Raw genomic sequence first — 15144 nt, 5'->3', positions numbered from 1 at the left:
ACTACAATGCCTAAAGAAAGCTGGGAAATACACAGGCAAATTCAATAATTAGCATTTTACTCTTAGTTTTATACCTCTTATTTGTTAACCTATAATCAAGGCAGAAAGTGTTAAATATATTGGAATTCAGTCTTTTGTGCTGTGGAAGTATGAATTGTAACACAGTTGACCAAATGAAAATGGCTTACAGTATAATTAGTAATAACTGTGATAAAAAATTATCTCAGTCATATGATTAAAATCGAAGTAGAAACAATGGATTATTAGTCGTTTCCAAACTTCAATTGAATTTTTCACCTGAGTACTGTGAGAATAAGAAAAGTGCTATTCTCCTGTGTTCTTGTATGTTCAAAGAATTTGGAATTTTGCTGGCTTTTACTTAAAATGGATATAAAACAATAAGAAATCCTTGAGATCTATGTTAGATTACATTAATCACTCTTTACTAGTAACAGTTCTTTTCCAATTAGGTTATTTAACTAAATACCCAACTGATTGTATATAAGTGATCATCTTGTCGTAGCTCAGTATCTTTTTTTAAAAACTTGCCAGCACTACTAATATATCCACTTTGAGAAAATGGAAAATTATTCATATGAAAGTGACAATTTTTGTGAACTGTGGGTAAGCTCATTTTCCTCTTTGCTATCAAGAAAATTCAATGAAGATTACTTAAGATAATGACACTTCGGCTCTTTCATTTGTCATCCATCCTCTGCTTGTCATTCTGTCAAGGATATCTTGTATCTTATTTCTGAAAGAGGTTAAAAAGAAAATAGAAGATAATTTAAGTCCTATTAAAATTCAATTCCTTTAAAAGAAAGTAGCAAAATGTTGATACTACCGCCATAGAGGCATTTGATAGCATAAACCAATCAGCATTCTGTTCATATCTTTCCTTAGAAACAATAATTATAATGTAGGCATTTAAGATATGGTTATATTTACTGCAGTTTTATTTTTATTTCAAGAGAATCCACTTTGCTTTTGGAAATCAGTCTATAATTTGACCATTTTATGTGTTTAAACACCTGTGGAACATTTATAAAAGTATCTTAGTCTTATATAACTTAGCTGAATTTTACCCCAGGAGTAATTACATCCTTTTTGCTTAAACTACTAGGTTGACCATACATCACACTTTGCCTGGGACTGTTCTGGTTTATGCCTTTCACTCTCAAGTGCCCTGGTTGGTTTGGATAACAAATTATATGACCTCCCTAGCTTTAACTATCCTTAATTTCAGTTAATTTTTTTCAATGAATATTTGATAAAACTTCAATGTTCTTGTACTTCTTTATGAAAAACTGAATTTTTTTTTTCTGGAACGGGAATTTTGATATTTTCCACGAATGCTTACTTAATGCTATAAACATTGAGCACTTACTATGTATACATTATAGTTACGACTTTAAAAAAGAAAGCAGTGATAACTATATAAAGTTCAAGCATCAATACTGAGTTTACTGGGGAAGAATGAGAGTTAGTATAGTTTAGTACTTAAGAGACAGACTCTGACTGCCTGGATGCATATTCTTACTTACTAGCTATGTGACCTTGGGAATGATGCTTAACCTATTTATGCCTCAGTTTCCACATCTGTAAAGTGAACATGGTAACAGTATCTACCTCAGTGTTGTTATGTAGATTAAACAGGTTAATATATGTGGCATATATAAGTGTTCAGTAAGTGTTAGCTGATAGTAAGAATATTTAGCTCTCGGCCTTAGCGTCGTCTTCTTGGATACCTCCGCGCCATGAGAGCCAAGTGGAGGAAGAAGCGAATGCGCAGGCTGTAGCGCAAAAGAAGAAAGATGAGGCAGAGGTCCAAGTAAACCGCTAGCTTGTACATTGGTGGAAGCCACAGGAGCAGAAATGAAGAAAGCCAGAGGCCAGGGATACTGGAACAAATTGTTGGACTGCATGCCTAATATCTAGGATTTCTCAATGGATCTAGAACAGACATTGCCATCTGTTCCCTGCTACCACCTTTTGAGAAACCCACTTTGCTCGTACAAAAACAGTCCTTTGCTCTGGACCTGTGACATTCTGGACAAGTTCTGTTCTCAGTTGTGGCTGAATGTAATGTGTACAATACATCATCTGCTGTCTTAGCTGAAGGAAAAAAAAAAGAATATTTAGGGGCGGCCAGATGGCTGAATCAGTTAGAGCACAAGCTCTGAACAACAGGGTTGCTGGTTCAATTCCCACATGGGCCAGTGAGCTGCGCCCTCCACAGCTAGACAAGGCATCCCGCCCACTGAGGGGCGGCTGGATGGCTCAGTTGGCAAGCTCTCAACAACATGGTTGCCGATTCAATTCCCGCTTGGGATGGTGGGCTGCACCTCCTGCAACTAAAGATTGAAAACGGTGACTGGACTTGGAGCTGAGTTGTGCCCTCTACAACTAGATTGAAGGACAACGACTTGGAGCTGATGGGCCCTGGAGAAACACACTGTTCCCTAATATTCCCCAATAAAATTTATGAAGGAAAAAAAAAAAGAATGTTTAAAGCACTCTGACAATCATTGTTGATCTTTGAACTTTCAATTAGCAAGAGGGCCCCTCATGACTGAAATTTAAGGCATAGCAGTGTATTTCAATATTTGTAGAGACTCATCTTCTAAAATTATTTTTCATTCTCTCACCATCACTACTTGTACCTTTCAATTATCCCCCAGAAGCCTCAGGAAAGTACAGAAGATCAGATAGATAAGGCTTAATTATGAGCAGAGTAGCTTTGTTTTCCTATTTAATTTTCATATATAGAAACATACTTTGGTGAGTGGGAATAAAGGGACCTATTCTTTTGGGGTAGACCATTGATTTTTTAAAACAGCTTTACTGAGGTATAACTAACTGATAATACAACAAAATGGATGTATTTAAAGTCTATAACATTATGACATGTTTACAAACCAAGAAACAACCATCACCAAAGTCACATGTGTCAATTGTGGGTCAATTTTGATTGATTTTTTTTCTTCTCATTATGCATTTTATTTTCCTTCTCTTTTACATTCCTCATAATTTTTGATAAGAAGCCAGACAAGTGGATTTTACCCCGGTGGCTGCTGTACACTTTTGTATTTCTGTAAATATTCTTGAGCTTTATTCTGGACCACAGTTAAGTTAGGGGAAATGATTTGGTACTTTTGGGGCTTCTGCAGGACCAGAGCAGTGTTTAGTCTAGGGCTACTCACTACTCAGGCAGTTTGCTTACAAGTACTCTACAAAATACTCCATGAATTATGAGATTTTCCAGTCTGGCTGATGGGGACAGGCAATAAATATTCTCTCTACCCTGCATGAGCTGTGATTTCTCTCCGATCCTTTCAGATAGTTCTTCCCATTGCCATTGGTAGTTTTTATTTTCTTTTCTTTTTCGGTCACACATATGGGTTTATCAGTAATCTGCTGAATACTTCAGGGAAACCATCTACAGGTTTCTGTAGTTCTTTCTGTGCAACTCTCACCTCTCTGGTAGTCTACCCTGCTAACACTAATTTCCTTGGTCTCCTCTAACTCTGTCTCCTCAACTCTAGGAAATGCTATGCTCTGCCTGGGTTTCTCTTACCTGCATAGCAGCCTGAAAACTCTTCACGGTGTTCAGCTGGGGCAATCATAAGGCTTACTTGATTTGTTTCCCATCTCTTAGGGATTACTCTCTTTCATTGCCTCATATCTGACCTCTGGAAAGCTGTTGTTTCCTGTATTTTACGTGTTTTTAGTGGGGCGTGAGAGAGGTCCCAGGTGGGTGTATCCACTCTCTGACATTCTATCTTGGCCAGAGGCAGAAGTCCTTGTATTGTTGCACATTTATCATTTTTATGATTATCATTTAGGTCTGTTTTATTATGTAATCACTTATATTATTTTCCATTTGTTTCTTCACATCTGTTCTTTTTCCAATATTTTGTTATTGGTTCTACTCTCTTACATAGCTTCAACCAATTACATTTTTTTCAAATTCTGATGTTACTACTTCTATTGATGAAAAGTTCACAAAATGATGATTTTGTTTCTCTTTTAGAAGATGCTTTGTTAAGGAGAGTTTACTTCTCTTTTCTCTAAAAGATAGTTGGTAGAGAGTTTACTTAAAATTATTACATAATTTCATATATTTAAAATTGTGTTTTACTATAAGGTTATATTATATTTATAACTTTTTATTATAACAAAGGTAAAAATAAGCATATTCATACTTAACGATACCCTGACCACTCCTATGCTAGCAGTCAGCTTCTAACCTTGGATTTATGTTTTGCTTTCTTTAGTATTTTATGCAGTAAACTCCTAGTTACTAGGTGTGTTAATGACATGGGATCCTCCCTTCTATGTGATACCTATATACCTACACATACCCTTATACTTTGGGGCCAACTTACCAGCGAAGAGCAAGTTACTTTCTTCTTTTGACCACTTAACATATTCCAGGATAACTCCTGCAACGTTACATTTTCTCTTTCCTCACTAACCACATTCTAGTTCCACACATAGATTTTATATCCCCTGATTTTAAAAAGATAAAGATTTGCTATATATCTATTTCAAGATTTTCTTTGGACAGTTAACTACTCAGAATATAGGTTTGTTTCTCCTAAGGGTAGGTCGAATAAAACAGATTGCAAATATACTAATGTTTTCATATTTTGAGAAAATTTGAAATAATATATTTTACTAAAATTTTTACTGATACATAGTTTCATATATATTTTTTTGTTTAATTTAGGATTTGCTTTCCCATATGCTACATATGGACCCACATCAGCGGTACACTACAGAACAAGTATTAAAACACTCGTGGATAATTCACAGAGACCAGTTGCCCAGTGATCAGCCAAATAGAAATGATACAGCATATGTTGTTAAGGTGAAACACTTTTATGTACCTTCTAAATGCTTGATACCTAATAAAGCCATTGCATACTATTCACCGATGATACTTATGTAATTATCTTAAAGTATCTTTATTTTTTAAAGATGTATTTATAGATTTGTTCTGGTTTGTTTGTTTGTTTTTAATTAACAAACCATGGACTCTTCTTAACCTTATTTACCTACTGCCTTTCTGATGATAAATAAGTTTCTTGATTGTATTTGACTTGCTCTTAGGAGACACTAGGTCTAGAAGTGGACTAATGACAAGTTTCATGTGGAAACAAAGATTGCTATTGGTTTCTAAATTAATAACCATTGGTGCATATTCCTATATTTATAAACACTGAACCTAGATTTTATATTTTAGTGATTCATGTATTCATCTGTTGATGGACACTTAGGTTGTTTCTATATTTGACGATTGTGAACAATGCTCTAATGAACATGAGAGCGTAGATGTCTTTTTCAAGATAAAAAAATTGTGATGCACACACCCATGTCCACACAATGGAATATTATTCACACACAAAATGATAGCTATCTAAGGAGAAGATATGTTGATTAGCCTGACTGCAATGATCATTTTACTGTATCAAAATATGTTTGTATACCTTAAATATATACATTTCCTATTAAAAACTAAAAGTTTTTAAATATTTAAAACTAAATTAAATGAGTGACGAAAGACTGACAAAATGATGTATTTTAGTGTTTTCCAGTTAAGTTTATTGGGGTGACATTGACTAGTAAAATTATGTAGGTTTCAAATGTACAGTTCTATAGTACATCACCTACATATTGCATTGTGTGTTCACCATCCAGAGTCAGTTCTCCTTCCATCACCATATATTTGACACCCTTTACCTTCTTCTAGTCCCCCTCCCCCTTTAGCTTCTGGTAACCACTAAACTGTTGTCTGTGTCTATGAGTTCTTATTTCTTTGTCTTGTTCCTTTGTTGCTTTCAGTTTTATATCCCACATATGAATGAAGTCACATGGTTCTTGACTTTTTCTGTCTGACTTAATTTGCTTAGCATAGTGATCTCAAGATCCATCTATGTTGCTTCAAATGACAGTATTTCATCTTTTTTTGTGGCTGAGTAATATTCCATTGTTTACATGTACCACATCTTCTTTATCCAGTCATTTGAAGGACACTTGGGTTGTTTCCATGTCTTGTCCACCATGAATAATGCTGCAGTGAATATTGGGCTACATACATCTTTACAAATACATGTTTTCAGATTTCTTGGGTAGATACCCAGGACAGGAATTGCTGGGTCATGTGGTAATGCTATTGTTAATTTTTTGAGGAACGTCCATACTGTTTTCCATAGTGGCTGTTCCAATTTACATTCCCACGAGCAGTGTATGAGGGTTCCTTTTTCTCCACAGCCTCTCCAACACTTGTTACTATTTGTCTTGTTGATGATAGCCATTCTGACTGGGGTGAGGGGATATCTCATTGTGGTTTTGGTTTCATTTCCCTAATAGCTAATGAAGTTGAACATTGTTTCATGTATCTGTTGGCCATTCATATGTCTTGGAAGAAATGTTTGTTCAGGCCCTCTGCCCATTTTTTAATTGGATTGTTGGTTTTTTTGTTGTGGAGTTGTATGAGTTCTTTATATATTTTGGATATTAGCCCCTTATCGGAGGTGTTTGTTTGTAAATATCTTCTCCCATTTGGTTGGTTGTCTCTTTGTTTTGATGATGGTTTCTTTTGCTGTGCAGAAGCTTTTTAGTTTCATATAGTCCTATTCATTTATTTGAGCTTTTACTTCCCTTGCCTGTAAGGTCAAACTCATAAAATCCTCTTTGAACCCAAGGTCCATAATTTTAGTACCTATGCTTTCTTCTATGCAGGTTATTGTGTCAGGTCTTATGTTAGGTCTTGGATCCATTTTGAGTTAATTTTGGTATATTGTGACAGATAGCAGTCAAGTTTCATTCTTGTGCTTGTGGCTTTCCAATTTTCCCACCACCATTTATTGAAGAGGCTTTCTTTTCTCCATTGCATGTTTTTGGCTCCTTTGTCAAAAATTATCTGCCCATATTTATGTGGGTTTTTTTCTGGGTTTTCAAATCTATTCCATTAGTCTGTGTGTCTGTTTTTCTGCCAATACCATGCTGTTTTGATTATTTTTGCTCTGTATGACAAACTGAAGTCAGGGAGTGTGATACGTCCAGCCTTATTATTTTTTCTTAGGAGTGCTTTGGCTATTTGGGGTCTTTTGTGATTTCATACAATTCTGATGATTTTTTGTTCTATTTCTTTAAAAAATGCCATTGGGATTTTGATGAGGATTGCATTAAATGTGTGTATTGCTTTGGGTAATATGGCCATTTTAACTATGTTGATTCTTCCAATCTATGAAAACGGAATGTCTTTCCATTTCTCTGTGTCTTCTTCAATCTTTTAAAAATGTCTTATAGCTTTCAGTACATAGTTTTTTCACGTCTTTGTTAAGTTTATGCCTAGGTATTTTATTCTTTTTTTTTTTTGCAATTGCAAAAGCAATTGTTTTTTTCATTTCTTTTTCTGAAATTTCATTGTTAGTATACAGGTATGCAATGAGTTTTTGTACATTGATTTTGTAGCCAGGAACTTTACTATATTCGTTTATTGTTTCTAATAGGTTTTTGGTGGAGTCTTTAGGATTTTTTATATAAATAATTATGTCATGTGCAGAAAGTGACTATTTAACTTCTTCATTCCCAATTTGGATGCCATTTATTTCTTTCTCTTGCCTGATTGTTCTGGCTAGGGCTTCGAATACAATGTTGAATAACAGTGGTGACGGTGAGTCCCTGTCTTGTTCCTGAATTATTAAGTGTTTTAGTCATAGATGATGTTGTATCTTGTCCAATGTTTTTTCTGTATCTATTGATATAGTCATGATTTTTATGTTTTATTTTGTTTATGTGGTGTGTCACATGATCAATATGCATATATTGAACCATTTTTGTGCCCCTGGAATAAACCCCATTTGATCGTGATGTCTAATCTTTTTTGAATGTATTGTTCTCAATTTGCTGGTATTTTGCATAGGATTTTTGTATCTGTATTCATCAGAGATACTAGTCTGTAATTTCCCTTTTTTGTGTTATCCTTACCAGGTTTTGGTATCAGGATATTGTCCTCACAAATGAGTTAGGAAGTATTGCCTCTTCTTCAATTTTTTGGAAGCATAGTTATTGAAATAAAAAAATATAAGTAATCAGGAACTAATTCATCAAGTGAACATAAGTGCACAGATCAAGTATACTTAATTATTTTCATGGGGGGAAAGGTTCTATTCTAGTTAAATTTCTCATGATATAACGTGAGAGTTGTTTTGTTTTGTTTTTAATTCTAGTGATTATTATTCAGTTTGCAATATTTCTCATTATTTTAGGGAGCAGTGGTTGCCACATATTCGGTTCTGACTCACGAGACCTTTCAACCAATCCTAGAGCCTGTTGCTGCTTCAAGCTTAGCTCAGCGAAGGAGCATGAAAAAGGGAACATCAACTGGCCTATAAGATTTCGTGTTCCTCAGCCAACCTGGATGAAGAGAAAATTAAATGCGTTGCTTTTTGCCTAATCTTATGTAAAAGGCATTGTTTTCTGCTACTGTTACTTGAATATTCTGTTTAAGCCTCCTTATTTAGGGGGAGTGAGATTAAAAAATAAACATACAGTTCTACAGTATTCATAATGTTGTTTTGCAGTAGCGTCCAAGTATTTATTTAAGTATGTAATTGGTGTCCACAAGTTCCTAACAACTTCTGTGCACACTTAACTTCTAAAGTTCCTTTCAAGTAAAGTTGCGTTAATAGTTTTACTGGTTTCATACAATAATGGTTTGGGGAATCATTACCAACAATCAAGATGCGAATGTACTAGTCTAATGCCAAGAAATTTCAGTGTTTTTTAACATCAGATCCTGAAGAGTAGGCTTTTTTAAAAAAAGAAAAATGAATAAAAAATATATTGTAGGAGCTTATTATTGTATACAACCAAAGGATTCCATTCATTTGGTAGTAACTCCACTCTAGTTACTAAAAAATAGACATAATAGTTTGGTGCCCAAGCAAATTCATTTGTGCTAATAATGTGAACTCCGATACTGTTGGTGCAAAAATTTTTACAGAAGAATTGAATCACAAATGTTTGCAGACAGACCTGTATATTATCCATAAGTGGCCTCATTTAGAAATAAGGGTTTCCATAAGGCTTCTGTAAATTTCACATCTAATGGAACCGTAGTGTAAGTGAAGAATTTTTTAGCCAAAGACTTTATATTGGTGTTATCTACTGAATAGGTCGGTCATAATTAAACATTTGAAAGTAAAGTTTGTGGTGTTGACACTACCTTGGTGTTACATAGCTGACTTTCAAGTGAACCCATTGAATTTAATCATCATCTGTCCCCCTTAAAATGAACTACAATGTTGTTTTTGGGACTTCCATGTGCTTTGAATTACAGTGTAGCATATTAGTCTACCTTGAATCCTATGGAAATTTAGTTGAAATTTTACTGTAGTTGGGTTTGTGGGCTTAGTACACATGATATAGTATAATGCATTTCAGTAAACTTTTAGACAGTACTACATAATAGTTATACTTCAAGAAGATAAACTGACATTTTAAATAGGAAGTAATAGTAATTACCTACATAAAATTTGAGCACATTTTAATCATTATAAAAGAAATCTGGCCAAATGGGTCTTACTAAATTTATGATTCAGAACCCCTGTATTTATGTTCAGAACCATTGTTTGCTCTAAATGAGGGAATTTTAAAGAATCTTTTTGTTTTGCTGAAGAAAATACCATTACTACTACTACTGACAGAAAGAACACAGGAATGTAAACTGGAGAATAATTAGTTTTGTATAGTGAATATAAGTGAACTACTTGTGTGTGCTAGGTGTACTGTTTGCTGTGTATTTTATTTTGTGTAGTTCAGAGAGAGAGTTGATTTCTGATTCCTGAAGTATACAACTTAGCCTAGGAGACTTTTAACTTTGGTATTTAATGAAAAGAAACTATTCATAGTCTCTTTATAATGTAAGTGATATATATTCCATGCACAAAGATCTGTTTCTTGGGTGTGATGTATTAAAAAGTATGTATCCTCATTTGAGGTATCTTTTTGCAGTAATTGAAAGACTTTAAAGAACATCTTATGTCACATGGAAAACTGCTTTGAAATAGACTGGTATCATATCTCATAGATTTTTATGTCTCAATTTGGCTTTTTCTTTCCTTGTTTTGTTTTATTACTAGAAGTACTTGCATGTAACAATTTGTGTCCATATATTCTGACTTATTTTCCTCTTGTCATTATCTTGTTTATGCTATTATGCCTTCCTATCAAAACTGATATGACAAACTCAGAGGTATGATTCTCATGTTGAATTTTTCAAAACAGGTATTATTTCCATGTATACTTTTCTACTAATAGAATTAGGGTAAGTGAAATTGGGAAATGATCACAAAATAATTTTCAGTCTTTCTATATCAATAGTTTGTAAAAGTATATGTTAATTAATTTTGTAATGAGTTCGCGCACAAAGATCATGACATAAGTGCTTTTATGAAAGGAACACAATCAGAATTAAGGAATGAACAGCATAATTCCTCATCATTCAGTGAGGATTGACAATTTGTAAAAGACAGATATGCTAGTGGATTTTCCCTATAATTGTGCAAGAGTTTTCTGCTGGAAAACTCAAACATGGTAACATAACAAAAGTAGTGGGGGGGAACCTTATTATAAGGGAAAGCTTCAAACTACACCCTCATTTTGTAGAAGGAACCCAGGTAGGGATGCCTAATGTCCATTTCAGCTAGAACTCTTAGAGCAACAAACTCATATATGAATGGGACATTTTTTTGCTGGGGCTTCTATAAATGCTTAATCTGTAAAAACAAATACTTTCTATATAAGACTTTAAGAAACCTTGGTTTCTAATGGATTCGTGAACAATTGTTTTGCATTGCTTATCTTTCTAGTTTATGCATCTTGGTAGTAATTAATGATAGCACAGTTTGGGGTTTTTATTGTAGTCTGGAAGGGAGAGAATGTACTTTTTTTCTCAAAGGGAAAATACCAGTTTTGGTCAGATAGACTAACAGTCTAATGTCCTAAAGCACATATTATCATGAATAAACTCAGGAAACCATTTGCAACAAAATGTGCTGGAGATGATTTGGGGGTGGGGGGGAGTTTCAGTTCTTTCATGAAAATTGAACTTTAGCCTATTTTGTTAGACCCAGTAATACCTAAACATTGATTTTTATAATTGATTGCCATCTGTAATTACACTAATAAAACATTTTGATAGCACCTCTGATTAGCCCAAAGGAATTTCATATGTGTAGACAACTCACAACTCAAGAACACATGCTTGGTGTTAATTGAAACATGTTAAAAAAGTACTGACCACAGAAACACATTTATACTGATCAATAGTATTTCCTGACAAGAGACTTCATAGAAAAATAATCGATTACCTTGGCCTTAAGGCTAACTAGAAATCATAGGCTTTAAACTAGGCAAAGTTATGTCTTTGGCATTCTCTTTCCTTTGGCTTTCCAGCTCCCACGTGCTATCCTATTTCATTGCCTCACAGAGAACTCCATGATTAAATTGCTCCAGAAGGATTCTGTTCCCCTAAAGGACTTCACACCCTTCACCTTCCCATTCCCCTTCTCAAAATAAGAACTTTCATTCACACAAAGCAGCTATTTTCAGCTAAACTGGTGAAAGGAGAGCCGTCTCATTAACATTTTTGTGTCAGTGGCTTATAGATAATTGACATTTTTCAAGAAAGATGTCCATTAATCAAAAGAGTTTCTAGTTGCTGGATTTTTAGGCAATCTAACCAGATGAGAATAACAAAATTCACTACTATCAGGAAAGTTATTTTTTAGGCAAGGAACTTTGTAACACAGTTCTGCCCCAAGGCCAGATTGTTTTTTGCATAGCTTGCTCCTTTGTACTTCTCAATTTACATTCTCTTAAAAAAAACATTCCAAACTTTTAAATCACAATGAATTTCTATGACGGAATGGTGTGGAGGGAGGCAATTGTTCTTAAAGCCATGTTTATCTGTATTTTTCACACTACTTGAGTCCACCAGCACCACACCCCCCCCAGGCCCCTATTCCCATTGTATTGATAGAAAAACAAAGCACAGAGGTTGAATGCAAACTTAGTGCATCCAAGTCTCCAAATCCTTTGTTTAGGTTTCAGGACACAGAGATCCTATTTATCACAATGTTATTTCTCAACAAGAATGCAAGCCATATTGAGTACCAATTTGTCAACACAAACTTTAGAACAATTTCTTACATTTCAAAGCTTATTCAGGTAATTTTGGTGTGTATCTGAAAATAAATGCTAAAATTAAAAGAACAATTCAGTAGAGCGCTGTCTGCCTTCCTATGCAAGAGTAGTGGCATTGATAGTGATTATTCACAAATAGATTTTTACTCATGGATGCAGTGTTCCTAGTTTTGGTCTTACAATATAGTGAATTCCATGTAAATTGAATAAAATGATAATGCTTGATCACTTGAGTTTGTTGCTAATACTTTAAGGTATACTAAGTCCTAAATTACAAGCATTTGATTTCTTTGCAATATGAAGAAAAACAAGTATTTTTAGAGTACACAAATTCAAGCTTGCTGACTTAAACTGTAGTCCACAAATTATGTACCTTTTAGTTCATTGACCAGCAAGAAATCTTAGCTAAATACTTAGAAATAAATATATACATGATTGCCAGGTTAGGATTTGTTCTATATTCACAATTTTTTTTTTTACTGTGTTACGAAGATTTCATTTATTTATATTTACAGGCACACACACAAGCACAGATATGTGTGTATTCACACACAGTGAAATGTGGTGAGAGGCACAAAAAAATTAGCCATGCAAACACCATGCTTTGATTGCCATCACTATTCCCTGATTGCATTATGACCCAGCGTGGAAACCTGTCTGTGTGGCTAATCAGGGTCCTCAGATTTTAGCCCGATAGATTGTTTTGAAGACATATTCACATTTCTAAACCTTGGACAATAGAACGTCTGGATGACTGTTTTGCTTTCATTTGTCTAATTACATGAACTAACCTCTTTAAAAGGTATTTTTAAGCATCTAATTTTATGTGGGACGGTTCTAGAGAATGTACTAAGCATTAGTTCCTTAATAAATTGTTATAATGTGACCAATTAGATTTATTTGCTTTTGTCTTTTCTATCAACTAATATTTCTCAGGTCACATTTGAGTTCTATTTTCAAATTCACTCTGAAATTGAGACCACTTAGAGCACAAAAATTATGTAAGTTTGTTTTATAGTATGATTAAATTATTTTTAGCATCACAAAAGCGGTCTAACAAACAGCCATTTTAAAAGTTATACGAGAAACCTTTATTAAATGTACAAATGCCAGCATGGTTTAGAAATGAGAATTTATCTTTCATTAAATTCCACAGTACAAAAAAAAGGAGAATGGTGTTTCTGTTGATTTTTTTTAAAACAGTGCATATGTTAGTTGTGAGTTAACATTGGGTTTATGCACAGAGTATAGTTTGCAGTTGCCACAATAAAAAAAAAAATTGTCTTCCCAACACTTCCCAAGCACTTGGAGACTCCTAAACTTATTTTCTGATACAGAAAATATGATATTCACTGGCGTTTTATTGCACTTCTCAAGACAGAGATAGAGTTAAATAGTTGTATGTAAATTTGATTCACGTGTACTTGTAAAAACTGAAAAGCTGCAATTGAAAGAAAAAGTCCCCAATGTTTAGATAACTGTTATCTTCTGACTACATTTATGGAGTTTATACCATCATTTATTTTATAAATGTTGTCTTTAAAGCACTGTTCCTTTTGACATTAAAGTTTTCATTGTACTACATTTTTCATGTAAGACCCAATCCAGGAGTGCATTTTACAGTGTTTTTTCCCTCCCAGTGCTGCTAAAGAAACGGCTATCATTTCGAATTTACAACATGCCAAAGATAACATAGAAATTATGTTTATTTTTGTTCTTGTTAAAACTAAGCAACATTTATCAAGATATGTTAAATAACTGGCATACTCTGGGTACTAAATAAAAAGGCTGCAACTTTCCAACATTTTAGAGTTGACCTTGCTTGATCATTTATGGATATAAAACTGTCTGCTTTTATAAACACGTACAGCTACTTGAAGATTTCACTGAAAATTGCTATACATTGTTCATGAGCCATTTGTTAAAAAAAAAAAAAAGAAAAGTAAGTTTTGGGGTGGTCGGATGGCTCAGTTGGTTAGAGCACGAGCTCTGGGCAACGGGGCTGCTGGTTCGATTCCAACATGGGCCAGCAAGCTGTACCCTCGGCAACTGAAATGAAGTCAATGAGCTGCTGCACAGCACCTGGCTGGCCAGATGGCTCAGTTGCAGCGCGGGCTCTCAACCACAAGGCTGCCAGTTGGACTCCTCGACTCCGCAAAGGATGGTGGACTCTGCCCCCCACAACTAAGATTGAACATGGCACCTTGAGGAGAGCTGCCGCGGAGCTCCCAGATGGCTCAGTTAGTTGGAGCACGTTTTCTCAACCACAAGGTTGCCATTTTGACTCCTACAAGGGATGGTGGACTGTGCCCCCTGCAACTAACAATGGCAGCTGGACCTGGAGCTGAGCTGCGCCCTCCATAACTAAGATTGAAAGGACGACGACTTGGAAAAAGTCCTGAAAGTACACACTGTTCCCCAATAAAGTCCTGTTCCCCTTTTATTTAAACATTTTTTTAAAAATCTTTAAAAAGAAAATGGTTTTAAGATACTATTTGTTTATACATATACCTTGATATTTCCTGAACTGTAATATTTTCCCAATTCAGTATTACTCTTCTAATGTTCTTACAAGGCAAGAGAATTCAAGAAAATGGAAAATTTCTTAAGTTGGTTGTTTGCTCTTCAATGATTAGCACTAGTGAGAAGTACCTTAATTGCTCACCCAAATTCTTGTTGTGTCATTCTGCTAGACACTAAGCTTCTGACCTCCTAGCCCATATTCGTGTCATCAACTAACTCCCCTTAGCTACGGTGTGAGCCTCTCTGGGCACCTTTTTATCCCATATCTACGTAGCTACTGATAGGTGGCAGTGACTTGGAACTTAACCACTTCAAATGATGGTATATTTCATTTTCAGACAGTTGTTACAAAAAATTTATCGTATTGAGACAAATAATACTCCCCTATAACTATTCTACACA

The 15144-nt window shown here is 34.7% G+C and overlaps 1 protein-coding gene across 4 annotated transcripts in view; it reads left to right on the top strand.

Moving 5' to 3' along the window:
• Positions 1-14023, top strand: part of RPS6KA6 (ribosomal protein S6 kinase A6) — a 105474-nt gene extending 91451 nt beyond the window's left edge. For 3 of the 4 annotated variants that reach the window (XM_074323578.1, XM_074323577.1, XM_074323579.1), the window contains 2 exons: positions 4733-4873; positions 8280-14023. In XM_074323578.1, coding sequence (XP_074179679.1) covers positions 4733-4873; positions 8280-8405 — 267 coding nt within the window. In that variant the 3' untranslated portion in view covers positions 8406-14023. The remainder of the gene's footprint in view (positions 1-4732; positions 4874-8279) is intronic. The other variant, XM_074323580.1, reaches the window with a different exon arrangement.
• The last annotated feature ends 1121 nt before the right edge of the window (positions 14024-15144 follow it).

Source organism: Rhinolophus sinicus, chromosome X, assembly GCF_036562045.2.
Source record: "Rhinolophus sinicus isolate RSC01 chromosome X, ASM3656204v1, whole genome shotgun sequence".
Lineage (NCBI taxonomy): Eukaryota > Metazoa > Chordata > Mammalia > Chiroptera > Rhinolophidae > Rhinolophus > Rhinolophus sinicus.
The sequence above is the reverse complement of the archived record's forward strand: the minus strand, read 5'-3'. Positions and strand labels throughout refer to the sequence as shown.